The sequence below is a fragment of the Lepidochelys kempii genome, chromosome 14 (genome assembly GCF_965140285.1).
Source record: "Lepidochelys kempii isolate rLepKem1 chromosome 14, rLepKem1.hap1, whole genome shotgun sequence".
NCBI lineage: Eukaryota > Metazoa > Chordata > Testudines > Cheloniidae > Lepidochelys > Lepidochelys kempii.
The window spans coordinates 17,604,516-17,624,770 of record NC_136393.1 but is presented as its reverse complement, the minus strand read 5'-3'; the positions used below and the strand labels follow the sequence as shown (position 1 = coordinate 17,624,770).

Sequence of the window (20,255 nt, the reverse complement as noted above, 5' to 3'; positions counted from 1 at the left end):
CCGGCTCAACTGCACCCCATTCAATGGAGCCGTCCGCCATGGGAACTGAGACAAGCGTTGCAGGAAGTGCGGCTACTCCAACAAGACCCTGCCCCACGTCCTGTGCAACTGCAAGCCCCGCTCCAGAGCCTGGCAGCTGCACCACAATGCCATCCAGAACCGCCTGGTGAAAGCCATCCCACAGCACCTGGGGGAGGTCACCGTGAACTGCACCATCCCCGGTACTGACAGCCAGTTGTGACCTGACATGGTAGTCACCGATGAGGCCCAGAAAAAGATCATCCTTGTCGACATCACGGTCTCCTTTGAGAGCAGGACCCCGGCCTTCTGCGAAGCCCGAGCTCGTAAGCTGGAAAAATATTCCCCCCTGGCCGACACCCTGAGAGCGAAGGGCTATGACGTGCAGATGGATGCCCTGATCGTCTGAGCCCTGGGCGCTTGTGACCCCTGCAACGAGTGTGTGCTGCGGACCTGTGGGATCGGTCGAAGCTACGCATGGCTCATGTGGCGCCTAATGGTCTCGGACACCATCCGATGGTCCAGGGACATCTACATCGAACAGATCACCAGCCACCGACAGTACCAGCAGGTGTAAGCCGGTACGACATCGTGCATCAACTATGGGAAAGGGACTGAGAGACTTTTTCCCCATTGGACCATATGAACTAGAACCATAAACTCACTGAACATTAAATCCCACCAAATGAGGGTAAATCCATCCTCATCATCGTATCCACTCATTATACTCCACACCTGAACATAGCCATTATATGAACAACATACCCCCATATCTCAATGTCTGTACTTTAACCCGTTAATCTTTTACCCCCAATCGAGGAGACTGCAGATTACGTATTCCTTACACTACCTGTTCCTAAACCGAATTTCGCAGCCCTTGAGAATCTGTACCTTATTCCCTGATAACCAGAAACTTCTATGCTTAAACTCTGTACCATTTTCTTTTTACTTCATCATCATCAAATTATTAAATCTGTTAAAAGGTCTCAAAACCCACTCCTTACACTAACAGCTTTCCCTGAGTGCAAAGATTGCCATATCTCTAATGATTTCAGTGTGCCATTTATCAGTTTGTAATTATGTTTAAGAACATAGACACCACTGAAAAATGTTACCCTAAGTCACTTAGGTGCTTTTGAAAATTTTGTCCCTAATACCTTCCATAACAGCATAACTATTTACATACCAACAGTCCCGATTTAACTTGGAGATTATGGTCATGTGCTTATGCTAATCTTGTAAATTTGGGCTGGACAGGAGCTTATTTTACAAGATAAATAATACGCCCTACAGTTTAAGAAGGGTGCCCTTTAAACAAGGAAACACTTGCACAGATATTTTCAATTTACATTTTTGTTGTTGATATGAAGCTTCTTGGACCACACTCCCTATGCAATATTTATTTTTTAACAGTATATTTTTAGATAGTTTTCCTTCCTCCCTCCCACATCTATATTTTCAGACTGTTGACTTTCATTTCCTGTTTGCTTTTGGAGTCAAAGCCTAGCTGTCTTCAGAACTCTTTCCAAGACCCACCTATTTACCAATGCCCTCTTGCTCTAAGACCAGACATGACAATGAAACACTAACACAGATAAAGAAAACCTAAAAGCTTCTTAGGACCAGCAGAAACAACTATAAGCAATTCTATGCAGATGCAGACTACCTTGTTTAGTGCTTACGCACTATTTTAATAGGCTGAACTGCTCTAACACAGGGCTAAGAGGTAAGATGGGCAGCTGTTGCAACATACATACATACATACATAAAGCGGAGAGGCAAGGGTTGAAAAGAAATCAGAAAAATTAAAAAAAAACCAGTGTGTGCATACATCACAAAAAGGTTTTATGAATTAGATCATGTAGTATTTTAAAATAATTTTTATAGCATCAAAACCAAAAAGATAACACTATGTCTGACTACACTCCACTAGTTATCAAGCTTTTATTGTGTGCCCAGATGTTTTTTTTAGTTCATAGGCTAGAAATAATCTAGGGGCTTAAAGAAATGCATAAAACAGAAGTGACAGAATGTTAGAGTTATGACTCTAAAACATCAGGCAGTACAGAAAATTCAAGCTAAGGGAGAAATAGACCATGGATCCTTTCAACATCATGCCACAGTGGTTCTCAACTCTTGGAACACTTGCGGCCCTATCAGCACACAGCTGTGGCCCACATGACAGCCTAAGGGCCATATTAGTAGTACATATATTGTGTGGATGCGGCCCACATAACAGAGAGCTATACATGCGACTCACAATGGTAAATAGGTTGAGAACCACTGCCCTGGCATAACAAGTCCTTACCCGTACCTACTTGAGCCTGTTGCACCTTCGTACAGAAGACCCTATACATTTTACAGTTAGCTGTGAATCTCCTTGTTCTCGCCAAACAATACATCTCAGTGTTCTTTGTAACTGGTCATTAGTGTGACAGGAAAAGCAAATAGCTTCCAAAAGGAGCATGTTGATAAACATTTTACCATCTTTTTGTATTGCTCCCTTTATACTTTCACATTTTTGTTTAAGAAATCTATACTGAAAATGATTTTCTACTTTCTCATCTCTTCAGTTTATTTCACATCATTATGTTCCACTAATTATTTTTAAAGCACTTTTACTTCTGGGCCATAAAAGGTTTTACTATCTCTATTCATCTTGTTTTCTTCCAGCTACTCCTCTCCAAAGTCCTGTTTGCTGCATCATGTTGATTAATTTCTCACCTCATCCCTCAAGACGCATTTTTTCTTCCCTTTTGCACTGTGTGTTCAACACCAGAAAATTACAGTATTTTCTGCTTTGTTTTTACTGTTTGGCAAGCAAACTTTAAAGTGTTTACTGAATGGCAAGCAAAGAGATTGGCTGATGAGTATTTGTTCTGCTTTTACTGAGAATGAAAAGTAAACTGACTTTGTTCAATATGGAAAGGAACAAAATAATCAGCCGCCTGGAGTTGGCAAGCTGAGTGCTTAGAGGAACAGAACACTCACAGGCTTCAGACAGATTAACAAGAACAAAGGATACTTTCTTTTGTAAGGAATGTACAGACATACTACTGAGGATTGTCCTCAGTCATTTTTGTTTAGGCTTTTCAATCAGGTCATTTTTATTCCTTTAAATTACATTCAATATCCAATGTAGTCCTGCAACACATGGCCTAACAATACAGCCTTGTCTCAGGAACAAAGTTTTAATTAGCAAACCGCACAAAATATTTATTATTCTGATTTAAAACCACAAAAGCAAGAGTTAAGGACTTGCATGTCATCTTTAGCTTGTGTCTTCTACACTGAAAGCCAGGCCGAACACCACCGCCAGAGACATAGACCTGCAAATCTTGTATAATCACAATTCAGTCTGAGACAAAAACCAGTAAAGGGACATCAGCATCGGATTGGGAGAAGATGAACTGCAATCTGGGAAGCATCTAGATCAGTGGTTCCCAAACTGGGGTTTGTGAAATGTTACAGGGGGTTCTTGGGAAAAACTTCCCTAATGGTGGATAGAGCTGTCCCCAGGGACTCCAGGCAGCATGGGGCCAGCAGCCCGGAGCCCCTGGACTTCTAACAGCTAAGCAGATCAAAGCAAACATATCTATCATACTGAAGAGATTTAAGCTTCAAGACTCCTTATAAGAAATGGATAGGGAGGTGGATAGTTTTTGCTGTTTTTAAAATTAAATAGACAGCTAGTATTGTTTTTAAAATTATTATGAAGAACAAATTTAAACTTTGTTGTAATGGGCGTTGTTTACCTGGAGTGCTCCAGACCTGAATGTTTGTGTATGAGGAACTCTGAGTTGGTTTCTTAAAATACCTTCATGCTGTTTCACACCTGATACTTCTTGATGAAACATAGGAGCCTTGTCTTATAACAAGCTTATTCAAAGTGATACAAGCTACGAAAGGGAGATCTTGGAAGAGTATTGCCGTTTTCATAATATAATAAAAATACTGTAATAGTAAATAATTAATAATAGTGTGTAATAAGTGTGTCATAAAAACAAATTTTATATTTCCAAGATCACTGCTTTTATAATTTATACTCAGGTAAGGAGAAAATCCTTGGAAATATTCATTTTTAGAAGGGGTTCACGAGACTCGACATTTTAGTGAAAGGGGTTCACAGGTTGTTAAAGTTTGGGAACCACTGGTCTAGATGGTATAACTACACCAAAATCCAACCAAAAGGATCATCAAAAAATAGGTCATGTTTAAACAGGACACCAAGATTATGGAACCTGGAAGCCACAAAGAAGGAAGGTACCATCAAAGCAGAACAGGAGAAAATAAGTCAGAATTGTAGCCTTTTTATTAAAAATCTATTAGGTATCATTTTTCCAGTGTTCCATGGTGCTTTGAGACAGGTTTGTGTGCATATGCACACACGCGGGCACACACACCTCCTTCATTATACTGCCTTTGTTTTCTTTATCAGAATAAATGCAGCATTAGAGAGCACAGTTAAGTTATACCCATCAAGTAGCAAATCAATCTTTTCTAATTAAATTTTAAGTTAGTTGTTGCAGATGAAGTGAGCTGTAGCTCACGAAAGCTTATGCTCAAATAAATTGGTTAGTCTCTAAGGTGCCACTAATACTCCTTTTCCTTTTGCGAATACAGACTAACACGGCTGCTACTCTGAAACATGTCATTTTCTTGTCAGAATTTCACTTTACTGCATACTATATTTATCAGCAATTAGTCAGTTCCTTAAACTCAGTGTTTACAGTAATGATATTGGGTGCATTAGAGAAGGTCTGTTGCAAAAACTAAACACTATTACTTAAGGGTTAAATTTAGCCCACTGGAAGGGTTTGTCATTCTGATTCATCATCCATATGACAAAGTTACTTTTTTGTTACATAAACAATTGTCTTTATGTTCTGTATTCATATGAAATATTCTCAGAGAGATCCCTCAAGACTTTGTAACCAATATGGGGACCGACACTAAAAGCTTTCTAGCTAAAAGACAAAACATACACCTACACATCCTTCAAAAGTTTACACCTGGAATTTTGTTGCCCACTGATTCTGTACTTTACAATTTCCTACTAGCCTCAGGAGAACATGTGTGTACTCGGACATATTAAGAGCTGGCACTGTGTAGCTGAAACATAATATGGAGAAGCAGCTTGAGCTTGAAATTTAATAGGCTTGTTATATAACCTTTTAAACTTTCCTAAAGCATGTTAATGACAAGAAAGATACAAAATTCTGTGACAAGAATCATTTAGACCAAAACTATACAGTATTAAGCTTCCTCTTCCCCAAATGCTTCCCTTACCAATTCACTAGTAGAGTACAGTCAAAGGGACTACATGAACTTTACTTCCATCTTTGCTAGTATTTCAACTCTACTTAAAAACAAATATGTTTCTAAGCAAGATTAGTTTTAAACACACACCAGTATTTTTCCAAATCCAGGGGAATGATTAAAAGAAAGAAATTTAAGAGGGCATCAGTGGCAGGTGATAAACTGGGAGACATTATCTTTTAAAAATACAAATTCTAACAAAACATGTGGCTCCAACTCAAGAGGATCAATGATGAGGTTCTCTTTTTATTTAGATTTAGAGTAGCAGCCACGTTAGTCTGTATCCGCAAAAAGAACAGGAGTACTTGTGGCATCTTAGAGACTAACAAAGTTTTTTTCTCCTGCTGATAATAGCTCATCTTAATTAAGTAGCCTCTTACAGTTCGTATGGCAACTTCCAGTGTGTGTGTGTGTGTGCGCTCGTTCTTATTATATGTTCCATTCTATGCAGCCGACGGAGTGGGCTGTAGTCCACGCAAGCTTATGCTCTAATAAATTTGTTAGTCTCTAAGGTGCCAGAAGTACTCCTGTTTTTTGTTTAGAGCTTTTCAAAACCAGACCGGATATTAAATGAATGCTCTAAAAACTCGAGAGGCTTTGTCATTTGCTAAGTGAAAATGTCCCAGCCACAGCCACATACAAAATTAGATATGCTCCCAAATTATATTGTTCTCATATCATTTTCCCAATCCCCTATCCTACAATCCATTTTATACAAGCCCTTTCATCAGCGGGTGTTCAAGTGTTTGTGCTTACAGAAAGTCTGAGACAAAGTCCGAGAAGGTTCTTGCACTGTGCTCATCACCATGGTAGCTGTATGTTCTGAACGCTACTGTAATATTAGTATGGAAGTGAAACTGGGAAATTGACTGTTTTCTTAGAAATAAAAAAGACAACATATTCTAAGTTCACTCTGAACCAAAAGGGACTTTTTTGGGCTCAGAAGGGGAGAGGGGCCTAAAACTGCCAACTTAAGATGCACTTGCAAGGTATGACCACACTTGCAAGTGCACATACAAAAACCATTCATCATGTCATGTATTCTCACCCTCTGTGCCCATGCAATCCATGAAGTATCTGAAGTGCTAGCATCTTTCTGGGACTCTGAGGGTTCACAACCCAGCAGGGCACTGTGGTAACCTGACAGATTGCATTCTATCACAGTCTGATCCTCCCTGCTCCCCTCTTTCTCCTTTCCACCCTTCAAATGCTAACCATAAGGCTAAGAGATGAAGTTGAGAAAAACATTACTGTCCCATGGCAGACAGGCCAGGATGTTTCAGGCGCTCAGCACCCACCATACCAGTAAATATCGAAAAAGAAACAGGCTTATTTTTTTCAGATTAACCTACACAAAATAGCAAATTCCTTATCCTCCTTCACATGTTCGTGTTCATACTCACTTGTTCTTTTCTCTACTGGTGACAAAACAGCAGTATTTGAAACCAGCAGCCATACTTATGTGAAGAACCATGGTGTCATATTACAATATTGAAAGACTGTATAATTTCTGTATTCATAACCAGCTCTTTATTGGGAGGATGCAGGAAGGAGAGGAAGGAGGTGGTAGGGAAAGGACATATCCCAAAATACCTGGTTACCAAAATACCAGACTGACTGGTTAAAACAAATGTCCACAGCGATTAGAAAGGAGTAGGTGAGTCAGGGCACAGACCTTGGGGAAGAACAAAGTTTGTCTCCACTATATAAGGATTGGTTAATTCTTAGAGAAAGGAATACAGTTTGAGGCGAGCACTGACTCTGAAAGGACAAGCAATGATCTTCTTTGAAAGCCATGTCTTGACAGGTACACCTCTGAATCTCTGCTACCATGTAAGAAACCTTGCCACTCAACCTTTAATCTTTTGAATTAACCTTTCTTGATCAGTATTAGTGTGGCTCTTTATAGCTGTTGCTTAGAAGAAACAGGTTTAATTGCGGTTCACATCTGTATTTTCACCTTCTTGAACTTTCTTATTTAAATGAAATAATCCACTTTAATGACCTTGAGGGGAACAAATGCTGTCTGACTGTGGCTAAGAACCAAGAATTCTGTACCCTCAGGGGAGGGAGAGAATACAGATGAGAAACACTTTGGGTAGCCAAGATAAAAAATGAAGACTTTAACCTGTCCCAAGAAGCATCACAGCAGGCTGATTTACAGCCATTTAGTCATGGAATGACCGCTCAGATTTAAAAGTGCCAGGGCACTGTCATGTGGTGGTGCACTGGTATTTTACACAAAAAACTGGATTTTAGGATTCCTTTCTGGCTGATTTTCTTACTAGAGACAGGAAAGAAATTTTAGGACTTATTTTTGGCTTACAAAAGAGATACGTCAAGCCTTCTGTTGTTGCAAATTTTTGCCAAAGAAAGTTTCTCTGACTGAATGAGGTCAAAATAAGTAGGAACAGAAATCAGATATCTACATTACACCTCCCATTTGGAGTCAGCACTTGCAGCAGAAAACAGTCACTAACAGATATGCGGCTGACAACCACAGCAAGATCACCAAGAGGCGCGTGACTCAACTCCTGTAGGAAACAGATTTTTCAAACGTATCAGATGTAAGCAATAGCCAAAACTGTATTGAAACAATAACATAAAAAGGGAAGCCATAAAATCTGTCATCACAAACTCAAATTATTTACAAGATAGATAAATTTCAAGAAGCCTCCATTAAGGATCAAGGAGAGGAAATGGACAGTGAATGCCTTGACTGAAATCACAATATGAAATGGAACACATGAAAATGTACCCTTTAAATGTGTTCCCTTTTACACATTTGCTCCAGTAGGGTGTCTCACTTCTAGTCACCAACTCCAAGGTCTTGGAAATGCATATTTTCCACAACATCTGAACACTTATGGCAAAATTCTGCCCTTACAAACTGGAGTTATACTTGGGCTGGTTGTGAAGAGCAGAGAGGTACTGGCAGAGGATTAGATTTTAAAAACATAGAGATGTCTCAGGGCAGGCATATGGTGGGATGCACATTGCTTGTCCTTTAAAATAAAAAATAAATAACTAAAAGGATTAGCATAAATCCCCTGCTAGTGCAAGATGCTGAATGCAACATAGGAGGGACCTGTCCACATGCCTTAACTGGTAGGCAACACAGCCCAACCCTAACCCCTTCGGTGCCACAATGCAGTTATTGGCATTGTAGTTTGTCCTGCTTCTAGAACTCTCAATTACTACAGTAGATAGGAATTTTAGCCTGCTGCTGCACAAGGGGTTGAGGGATGGGCATGTTCTATTCACCCTCTTCCCGCACACTACAGGACAGACCAGGGGTGGGCAAACTTTCTGGCCCAAGGGCCACATCAGGGTTCCAAAATTGTATGGAGGGCCGGGTTGGGAAGGCTGTGCCTCCCCAAACAGCCTGGCCCCCACCCTCTACCTACCACCTCCCACTTCCAGCCCTCTGACTGCCCCCCCTCAGAACCTCCAACCCATCCAACGCTCCCTGCTCCTTGTCCCCTGACCGCCCCCTCCTGGGACCTCACTCCCTCTCCAACCCCCCTTCTGCCTGTCCACCCCAATCCCTATCCACACCCCCACCCCCTGACAGGCCCCTTGGGACTCTGTCTATCCAACCCCCCCCCGTTCCCCATCCCCTCACCGCCCCCTCCCCTCAAACCTCCGCCCCATCCAACCACCCCCTGCTTCCTGACCTCCCTCCCCCCCCCCCCCGCCCAGACTCCCTGCTCCTTATCCAAACCCCCCGCTCCCTGCCCCCTTACCATGCTGCTCAGAGCAGTATGTCTAGCAGTCAAGCTGCCTGGCTGAAGCCAGCCACACCGCCATGCTGACCAGCAGGAGCTTGCAGCCCCGCCACCCAGAGCGCTGGTGTCACGACGAGCTGAGGCTGTGGGGGAGAACCCCTAGTTCTTGTGGTATGAGGAGTAAACAACACTTCCTTATTTACTTTCTCCACACCAGTCATGATTTATAGACCTCTATCACATCCCCCACTTAGTCGTTTCTTTTCCAAGCTGAAAAGTCCCAGTTTTATTAATCGCTCCTCATATGGAAGCCATTCCATACCCCCTAATAATTTCTGTTGCCCTTTGCTGAACCTTTTTCCAATTCCAATTTTTTGAGATGGGGCAACCACATCTGCATGCAGTATTCAAGATATGGGTGTACGATGGATTTACAAAGAGGCAATATATTTTCTGTCTTATCTATCCCTTTCCTAATGATTCCCAACATTTTGTTCGCTTTGACTGCCACTGCATTTTGAGTGGATGTTTTCAGAGAATAGCCACAATGACTCCAAGATCTCTTTCTTGAGTGGTAACAGTTAATTTAGACCCTATCATTTTATAAGTATAGTTGGGATTATATTTTCCAATGTGCATTACTTTGCATTTATCAACATTGAATTTGGCCCTTACTATTTAAGCAAGGTAAGATTTAAGATTTGTCTACCTGACAAAGGCGCTACAAAAGCACTAAGGCAAGAGATCCTATTTGCCTCATTTTAGAAGCTAAACATCTGTTTTACCATGTAAATATACAAAACATTTCTGATCTACAACTTGCTGATTACAGTATAATTAATGTATTTTGACAGGTATATTAACAGAAGGAACAGATAGAAAGTGTGCTGCTTGTGGACCAAAGTCAGTGCCAGCATTCCTGAGTAGTTCAAACAGTCCAAATGCATCCTACTTCTTTAAACTTCAAGAATTTGAGATTTGCAATTTAATGCTTTCAACAAGGGACTCTAGACACACAAATGCCAATGGAAATTTTGTATAATTATAAAAGTCAATGTATGGCAAAGTTTGCTTCATGATCTTTTTAATTTTTATGCAGACAGTGCATATTTGCATTTCAACATGGCTGCATCTCAACTTAAGAGATGAGCACCCAGGAAGCACATAATTGTGAACAGAATCCTTTCAGTCACTCTGATAAAATGCTAATTCACGTGCAGGAGTGAGAATTATTAAAAATGTAATCCCAGATGCTCAAGCAACCATCTGCACCTGTTTTCCACTTACAAAATATTTTAAGGGGGTGGAAGGGAAGATTATGATATTGGCCTTAACTATCAGCCTCGAGCCACAACTAGAGAAGAAAATCCTCCCTCCTGCAGTGTCCTCCAGAGATGGTATTAATTCTAGTTTATGACAGCTGCTCAATTGCTTAGGGCTTTGTCTACTTGGGAAAGTTTTACTAGTTATATGTACACCCCGGTATGAGCCCATGTGTTGACAACCTTATTCCAGTGTAAGTGGAACTTTTCTATTTAGTTTACGTCCCTTTGGAAGGAGGTTAAATTGAAAAGCTAAAAAACCAAAATAACCCCCACACTTACACCAAGATTTAAATTTATTTAAATATTTGAATTTAAACCAATAGTTATGCCAGTGTAAACTATGTATAATCTTTTGTGTGGACACATTTTTTCTGGTATAATTTCCCCACAGAGAGAACCCATTTATCGCTCCTGCCCCAAAGCTTGCCGAAATGGAGAAAATAATGCCATGCTTATTTTAAATTCAGTGTTGCTTTACCTGTTGGGTTTGTACTGCTGATCACTGTTCCCTCTAAGATGTGCGCGTGCACACAGGTCCTAAACCCAGCGCGCATGGCAAAACACCGCACACACAAAAATTTGCACAGAAGAAATTTTTTGCGCACATGACCTGTCAAAAATTAGAGGGAATATTGCTGCTGATATGGAGTTAAAGTTCTGCAGAATTTGGTAGTTTCCTATAGATTTCCAAAGGCCCTACTTAGATCTGATGAAGTAACCCTACAAATTTTAAACCAGAACAGACAATACTTATTTGCTGTAAAAGACTGGATATCTGGCTTTGTAATGTGCTAAGTAGCTTGCTGCTTGAATTGCAGCCATCTTAGAGACTCATTAGAAAAGCACTCTGTTCCTGAGAGCTGAAAAATGTAACCACCGTGTCTGGAAGCAGTGAAAGCATCACCTAGTAACAATACAGAATAGCCTAGTGTATGTTACCACAGGTTCAATGCTTTCTACAGATCATGTGAATGATATTACATTAAATAGCTTTAACTTGTTTGGGAGTGATGATATTCTTACAAACTTATCACAGAGTTTCCATAGTGTTGCCTCACTACTGCTGTGTGCAGTGGGAGAGCAGGAAGGAATGCGGGGGGGAGGGGGTAGTGGGAGAGCAGGAAGGAATGCCAGGTATGGTGCAGGCTCACCACCCACACCACCTGAGATCTCATAAAGCTCTCTAAATCCGATTTAACATTTACTTTTGGATTATCATTCCATTTAAAAATATTTTCATATACATGCAAACAAACAGTAAAGCAATATTGTAGGACATGTAAATAAACAGAAAAGGAGGACTTGTGGCACCTTAGAGACTAACCAATTTATTTGAGCATGAGCTTTCGTGAGCTACAGCTCACTTCATCGGATGCATACCGTGGAAACTGCAGTAGACATTATATACACACAGAGACCATGAAACATTACCCCCTCCCACCCCACTGTCCTGCTGGTAATAGCTTATCTAAAAGTGATCATCAAGTTGGTCACGCAATCACTGACATGAAGGTCACTATCTTACAACAAAAAAAACTTCAAATCCAGACTCCAGCGAGAAACTGCTGAATTGGAATTCATTTGCAAATTGGATACTATTAATTTAGGCTTAAATAGAGACTGGGAGTGGCTAAGTCATTACGCAAGGAAGCCTATTTCCCCTTGCTTCCCCACCCCGCCCCCCCGACGTTCTGGTTAAACTTGGATTTAAACTTGGAGAGTGGTCACTTTGGATGAGCTACTGCCACCAGGAGAGTGAGTTTGTGTATGTGGTTTTTGGAGGGGGGTGAGGGGATGAGAGAACCTGGATTTGTGCAGGAAATGGCCCACCTTGATTATCATACACATTGTGAAGAGAGTGGTCACTTTGGATGGGCTATTACCAGCAGGAGAGTCAGTTTGTGTGTGTGTGTGGGGGGGACACGCGGAGGGTGAGAAAACCTGGATTTGTGCTGGAAATGGCCCAACTTGATGATCACTTTAGATAAGCTATTACCAGCAGGGCAGTGGGGTGGGAGGGGGTATTGTTTCATGGTCCCTGTGTCCTGGTCTACACTAGGACTTTAGGTCGAATTTAGCAACGTTAAATCGATTTAAACCTGCACCCGTCCACACAGTGAAGCCCTTTATTTCGACTTAAAGGGCTCTTAAAATCGATTTCCTTACTCCACCCCTGACAAGTGGATTAGCGCTTAAATCGACGTTCCCGGCTCGAATTTGGGGTACTGTGGACACAATTCGATGGTATTGGCCTCCGGGAGCTATCCCAGAGTGCTCCATTCTGACCGCTCTGGACAGCACTCTCAACTCAGATGCACTGGCCAGGTAGACAGGAAAAGAACAGCAAACTTTTGAATCTCATTTCCTGTTTGGCCAGCGTGGCAAGCTGCAGGTGACCATGCAGAGCTCATCAGCACAGGTGACCACGATGGAGTCCCAGAATCGCAAAAGAGCTCCAGCATGGACCGAACGGGAGGTACGGGATCTGATCGCTGTTTGGGGAGAGGAATCCGTGCTATCAGAACTCCGTTCCAGTTTTCGAAATGCCAAAACCTTTGTGAAAATCTCCCAGGGCATGAAGGACAGAGGCCATAACAGGGACCCGAAGCAGTGCCGCGTGAAACTGAAGGAGCTGAGGCAAGCCTACCAGAAAACCAGAGAGGCGAACAGCTGCTCTGGGTCAGAGCCCCAAACATGCCGCTTCTATGATGAGCTGCATGCCATTTTAGGGGGTTCAGCCACCACTACCCCAGCCGTGTTGTTTGACTCCTTCAATGGAGATGGAGGCAATACGGAAGCAGGTTTTGGGGACGAAGAAGATGATGATGAGGAGGAGGTTGTAGATAGCTCACAGCAAGCAAGCGGAGAAACCGGTTTTCCCGACAGCCAGGAACTGTTTCTCACCCTAGACCTGGAGCCAGTACCCCCCGAACCCACCCAAGGCTGCCTCCTGGACCCAGCAGGCGGAGAAGGGACCTCTGGTGAGTGTACCTTTTAAAATGCTATACATGGTTTAAAAGCAAGCATGTGAAAGGATTACTTTGCCCTGGCATTTGCGGTTCTCCTAGATGTAGTCCTAAAGCCTTTGCAAAAGGTTTCTGGGGAGGGCAGCCTTATTTCGTCCTTCATGGTAGGACACTTTACCACTCCAGGCCAGTAACACGTACTCAGGAATCACTGTAGAACAAAGCATTGCAGTGTATGTTTGCTGGCATTCAACCAAAATCCGTTCTTTATCTCTCTGTGTTATCCTAAGGAGAGTGAGATATAATTCATGGTCACCTGGTTGAAATAGAGTGCTTTTCTTCAGGGACACTCAGAGGTGCCCGTTCCTGCTGGGCTGTTTGCCTGTGGCTGAACAGAAATGTTCCCCGCTGTTAGCCACAGGGAGGGGGGAAGGTTGAGGGGGTAGTCACGCGGTGGGAGGAGGCAAAATGTGACCTTGTAACGAAAGCACATGTGCTATGTATGTAATGTTAACAGCAAGGTTTACCCTGAAAGAGTGTAGCGACTGTTTTATAAAATGTGTCTTTTTAAATACCGCTGTCCCTTTTTTTTTCTCCACCAGCTGCATGTGTTTCAATGATCACAGGATCTTCTCCTTCCCAGAGGCTAGTGAAGCTTAGAAAGAAAAAAAAAACGCACTCGCGATGAAATGTTCTCCGAGCTCATGCTGTCCTCCCACACTGACAGAGCACAGACGAATGCGTGGAGGCAAATAATGTCAGAGTGCAGGAAAGCACAAAATGACCGGGAGGAGAGGTGGAGGGCTGAAGAGAGTAAGTGGCGGGCTGAAGAGAGTAAGTGGCGGGCTGAAGAGAGGGCTGAAGCTCAAATGTGGCGGCAGCGTGATGAGAGGAGGCAGGATTCAATGCTGAGGCTGCTGCAGGACCAAACCAGAATGCTCCAGTGTATGGTTGAGCTGTAGCAAAGGCAGCTGGAGCACAAACTGCCACTGCTGCCCCTCTGTAACCAACCGCCCTCCTCCCCAAGTTCCATAGCCTCCACACCCAGACGCCCAAGAATGCGGTGGGGGGGCCTCCGGCCAACCAGCCACTCCACCACAGAGGATTGCCCAAAAAAAAAGAAGGCTGTCATTCAATAAATTTTAAAGTTGTAAACTTTTAAAGTGCTGTGTGGCATTTTCCTTCCCTCCTCCACCACCCCTCCTGGGATACCTTGGTAGTCATCTCCCTATTTGTGTGATGAATGAATAACGAATGCATGACTGTGAAGCAGCAATGACTTCATTGCCTCTGCAAGCGGTGATTAAAGGGAGGAGGGGCGGGTGGTTAGCTTACAGGGAAGTAGAGTGAACCAAGGGGCGGGGGGTTTCATCAAGGAGAAACAAACAGAACTTTCACACCGTAGCCTGGCCAGTCATGAAACTGGTTTTCAAAGCTTCTCTGATGCGTACCGCACCCTCCTGTGCTCTTCTAACCGCCCTGGTGTCTGGCTGCGCGTAACCAGCAGCCAGGCGATTTGCCTCAACCTCCCACCCCGCCATAAACGTCTCCCCCTTACTCTCACAGATATTGTGGAGCACACAGCAAGCAGTAATAACAGTGGGAATATTGGTTTCGCTGAGGTCTAAGCGAGTCAGTAAACTGCGCCAGCGCGCCTTTAAACGTCCAAATGCACATTCTACCACCATTCTGCACTTGCTCAGCCTGTAGTTGAACAGCTCCTGACTACTGTCCAGGCTGCCTGTGTACGGCTTCATGAGCCATGGCATTAAGGGGTAGGCTGGGTCCCCAAGGATACATATAGGCATTTCAACATCCCCAACAGTTATTTTCTGGTCTGAGAATAAAGTCCCTTCCTGCAGCTTTTGAAACAGACCAGAGTTCCTGAAGATGCGAGCATCATGCACCTTTCCCGGCCATCCCACGTTGATGTTGGTGAAACGTCCCTTGTGATCCACCAGAGCTTGCAGCACTATCGAAAAGTACCCCTTGCGGTTTATGTACTCGGCGGCTTGGTGCTCCGGTGCCAAGATAGGGATATGGGTTCCGTCTATAGCCCCACCACAGTTAGGGAATCCCATTGCAGCAAAGCCATCCACTATGACCTGCACATTTCCCAGGGTCACTACCCTTGATATCAGCAGATCTTTGATTGCGTGAGCTACTTGCATCACAGCAGCCCCCACAGTAGATTTGCCCACTCCAAATTGATTCCCAACTGACCGGTAGCTGTCTGGCGTTGCAAGCTTCCACAGGGCTATCGCCACTCGCTTCTCAACTGTGAGGGCTGCTCTCATCCTGGTATTCATGCGCTTCAGGGCAGGGGAAAGCAAGTCACAAAGTTCCATGAAAGTGCCCTTACGCATGCGAAAGTTTCGCAGCCACTGGGAATCGTCCCAGACCTGCAACACTATGCGGTCCCACCAGTCTGTGCTTGTTTCCCGAGCCCAGAATCGGCATTCCACAGCATGAACCTGCCCCATTAGCACCATGATGCATGCATTGTCAGGGCCCATGCTTTCAGAGAAATCTGTGTCCATGTCCTGATCACTCACGTGACCGCGCTGACGTCGCCTCCTCACCCGGTATCGCGTTGCCATGTTCTGGTGCTGCATATACTGCTGGATAATGCGTGTGGGGGTTGATGTGCTCCTAATTGCCAAAATGAGCTCAGCGGCCTCCATGCTTGCCTTGGTATGGCGTCCGCACAGAAAAAAGGCGCGGAACGATTGTCTGCCGTTGCTCTGACGGAGGGAGGGGCGACTGACGACACGGCTTACAGGGTTGGCTTCAGGGAGCTAAAATCAACAAAGGGTGTGCCTGTACATCAAGGAGTATTTCAGGCAGGACTGCACGGAGGGTTCCAATAAGAAATGGTGCACCTAAGTTATCGTTGTTATTGGAACAAGGAGGTTAGCCTGGCCTCTGATTGATACATGGCTAGATTTACCTCGCTGCACCTTCTCTGTGAGTGACTGCAGTGTGATCTAGACAGGGGAGGAGGAAAATGAGTACAAAACAAATCTGGTCTATTTCTTGTTCTGACCCACTCCATCTATCTTTTACATCTTTGGCTGGCAGCAGACGGTGCAGAAGGACTGCATGCCATCCACATCTCATGGCTGCTTGGCATAAGATGGTACAATACGACTGCTAGCAATCCTCATCTCTTGCCTGCCTGGCAGAAGATGGTACAGTACGACTGCTAGCAGTCCGTATCGCCTGCCCGCTCACCATAAGACGGTTCAATAGGACTGCAGGACTAAAGAGAATGACCTGGTCAAGTCACTCCAAATTTAGTCCCTGCGGCCATGTCTGCCCAGGCGCTCCCAGCCGACGTGGCCAGGAGCACCTCGGACACGACGAGGACGACTACCAATCGTATTGCACCGTCTGCTGCCAGAAGGCAATGGGTTGCTGCTACTGTGCAGCAAAGCCGTACCGCGTCTGCCAGCACCCAGGAGACATAGGGTGACGGTTACCTGAGCTGGCTCCATGCTTGCCATGGTATGGTGTCTGCACAGGTAACTCATGAAAAAAGGCGCGAAACGATTGTCTGCCCTTGCTTTCAAGGAGGGAGGGAGGGAACGGGGGCCTGACGACACGTACCCAGAACCACCCGCGACAATGTTTTAGCCCCATCAGAGTGCTCCATTGTGAGTGCTCTGGACAGCACTCTCAGATGCCCGATTGTTTGCCATTGCTCTGATGCTGGGAGGGGCGCTTACAGGGTTGGCTTCAGGGAGCTAAAATCAACAAAGGGGGTGGCTTTACATCAAGGAGTATTTCAGGCAGGACTTCACGGAGGGTTCCAATAAGAAATGGTGCACCTAAGTTATTGTCGTTATTGGAACAAGAAGGTTAGCCTGGCCTCTGATTGATACATGGCTAGATTTACCTCGCTGCACCTTCTCTGTAAGTGACTGCAGTGTGATCTAGAAGAATGAGTCCCCTAGACAGGGGAGGGGGGGAAGCAAATCTGGTCTATTTCTTGTTTTGATCCACTCCATCTATCTTTTACATCTTTGGCTGGCAGCAGACGGTGCAGAAGGACTGCATGCCATCCACATCTCATGGCTGCTCGGCAGAAGATGGTACAGTACGACTGCTAGCAGTCCGTATCGCCTGCCCGCTCACCATAAGACGGTTCAATAGGACTGACTGCAGGACTAAAGAGAATGACCTGCTCAAGTCACTCCAAATTTAGTCCCTGCGCCCATGTCTGCCCAGGCGCTCCTGATCGACCTCACAGAGGCGACCAGGAGCACCTCAGACATGACGATGACGGCTACCAGTCGTACTGTACCGTCTGCTGCCACAAGGCAAGGGGTTGCTGCTCCTGTGTAGCAATGCCGTACCGCGTCTGCCAGCACCCAGGAGACATAGGGTGACGGTTACCTGAGCGGGCTCCATGCTTGCCGTGGTATGGCGTCTGCACAGGTAACTCAGGAAAAAAGGCGCGAAATGATTGTCTGCCCTTGCTTTCACGGGGGGAGGGAGGGAACGGGGGCCTGACGATATGTACCCAGAACCATCCGCAACAATGTTTTAGCACCATCAGGCATTGGGATCTCAACCCAGAATTCCAATGGGCAGCGGAGACTGCGGCAACTGTGGGATAGCTACCCACAGTGCAACGCTCCGGAAGTCGACGCTTGCCTCGGTACTGTGGAAGCGCTCCGCCGAGTTAATGCACTTAATGCACTTAGAGCATTTTCTGTGGGGACACACACACTCGAATATATAAAACCGATTTCTAAAAAACCGACTTCTATAAATTCGACCTAATTTCGTAGTGTAGACATACCCTGTGTGTATATAATGTCTACTGCAGTTTCCACGGTATGCATCCGATGAAGTGAGCTGTAGCTCACGAAAGCTCATGCTCAAATAAATTGGTTAGTCTCTAAGGTGCCACAAGTACTCCTTTTCTTTTTGCAAAGACAGATTAACACGGCTGTTACTCTGAAACCTGTAAATAAACAGGAAAATCAAAGTAACTTTTTAGAATAGAGACTGTACATTCATTGCTACACTGAACAAACTCAGCTTACCCCATTAAAGAAGGCATCAATAAAAACTCTGTTGGTATTTTATTTATAGATATTTCTACGGCAATCATTGAACTAACTGAACATAGTGATATCGGGATACATCTCAGAATACCACATATCCATTTAATTCCTTCCAAACCTTCTGTCAATGTGAAAGGATTGGTTTAAATGTTAAGTTCCAAAATTCATGGCAATAAATAACTGGTTCATCTGTGCAGCCAACTAATGGGATAATACCAATTACCTCTTTAAAATACAGCCTGCAAGGACAGTACCACTACCGGAACAGGATTATAATTGGGATACAATTCCTTTTGGTGCCAGTAAAAGTTCTGCTTATATTATGTATTTTACCATTCTTCAGTTTAGACAATAACTGCAGGTTTCACTTGCACTTAACATTGCTGTGAAGCACTCTCTTTTTATATAAGAAAGACTATTGCATTCATTTAGAGTACTGGCAATTCTGTTCCTTTCCCTGGTTCAGAATTATAGCAGTTCCCAGGGTTACAGTGTAGATTACATTTGGTTCTAAATATGTCACAAAAACAGATCAAATGCAGAATTAGGCATTTGAAATAACAGCTCTACTAATAACAGCGGCAACGAGTCCTGTGGCACCTTACAGACTAACGGACGTAACAGCTCTACTAATAGTTATCATACAACCTAATTCTTTTAAGCTAGCTTTGAACCCTTCAGGTGTAATGCATTCAAATACCATATTTTATTATGTAAACAAAGAACCATCTGGAATATGAAAATCATAAAAATAGACTGTCAAAAGTAAATATCAAGATTAACCGATATAGTAGTGCCTACACTTCCCTGTGCTTTTTTTTTTTTTTTTTTTATTTTATTAAAGCACCCTAGGAACACAGTCTCTACACCAGATTAGACCACTTGTCTATCAAATGAAGTATGTAACCTCCAGGAGTGGAAAATTCTAGATGAAGACTAAAAAACTCCATATTGCATTTAAACAGTTGTGCAATTCTGTATGGGGGTGGGGGGAAAGAAGAGTATCACCACAAGAGAACCAGTACAACAGACTCACACTATCTCTCTTAAGCTTTAGCATTATGATGAAGCTATAAATTTCTTTTGTAAATTTAATTAAAATTACGTTTACATTCCTATGGGATTTCCATCCACCTGCACTGAAATAGCACCTTTGTCACTCACCATCATGAAGGCAACAGGAAACCTATATAAACTTTCAATGAAATGGTTTTTCATGAGCTCAGCAGAAATGTTTCCAAAATAAGACTTTTTAAAAGACACTACCATATATTAATAAAGTCCTAGCCAGAATGTTGAGGAGTCCGATAGTGGTGAAGTTATTGGAAACTATTTTTAAAAGTTTGAGGACACTCACATGTTCAGATTTTAGGTCATATTTTGGAGAGAAGGAAAGGGAAATGGCATCTTATATCTCTAGTAACTTTATGGCCTTTGGACCATACACTTCTTTGATCCACAAGCAGAACCCCCCCTCTGAAAGCAGCAGGGGTTCCCCCAATCCAGGCACACAGCATGACCCTGTGATAATAAGAGCCACAATATTAAGTCAAGATATTATGCCCCAAATATGGTGTCTTGCAAGAGAGACACACCACTTCTGTGTGTACATTCCACAGGCAAATGGTTTACTGAAAAACCCATGCAAAATGAACTTTAACCAGAATAAACTGAGTATACCAATCCCACTTTCTTTCTTTCATAAAAATTTAGATCATATCTTCTGCTGCAATCAAAATGTTAAACAACATTAAGCCTAACCTCTAATATAGTCAGTACCATATTTAATAAATTAGTCTTACTGAAGGGGGGGGGGGGACAATT

General features: G+C 43.6%; 2 protein-coding genes across 16 annotated transcripts in view; one reads left to right on the top strand and one right to left on the bottom strand.

Moving 5' to 3' along the window:
- SEC14L1 (SEC14 like lipid binding 1) overlaps positions 1-20,255 on the bottom strand; it is a 140,332-nt gene that overhangs the window by 59,500 nt on the left and 60,577 nt on the right. The window lies entirely within an intron of this gene.
- Positions 12,819-14,602, top strand: LOC140897978 (myb/SANT-like DNA-binding domain-containing protein 7). The gene is made up of 2 exons (XM_073311338.2): positions 12,819-13,371; positions 13,959-14,602. The coding sequence occupies exons 1-2, from the start codon at positions 12,819-12,821 to the stop codon at positions 14,042-14,044; spliced, it is 639 nt and encodes a 212-aa protein (XP_073167439.2). The 3' UTR covers positions 14,045-14,602.

Coding starts and splice junctions, on each gene's coding strand:
- LOC140897978 (XM_073311338.2), top strand. CDS start 12,819: ATGGAGTCCCAGAATCGCAAAAGAGCTCCAGCATGGACCGAACGGGAG. Junction 13,372..13,958: donor AGGCGGAGAAGGGACCTCTG/GTGAGTGTACCT, acceptor TTTCTCCACCAG/CTGCATGTGTTTCAATGATC.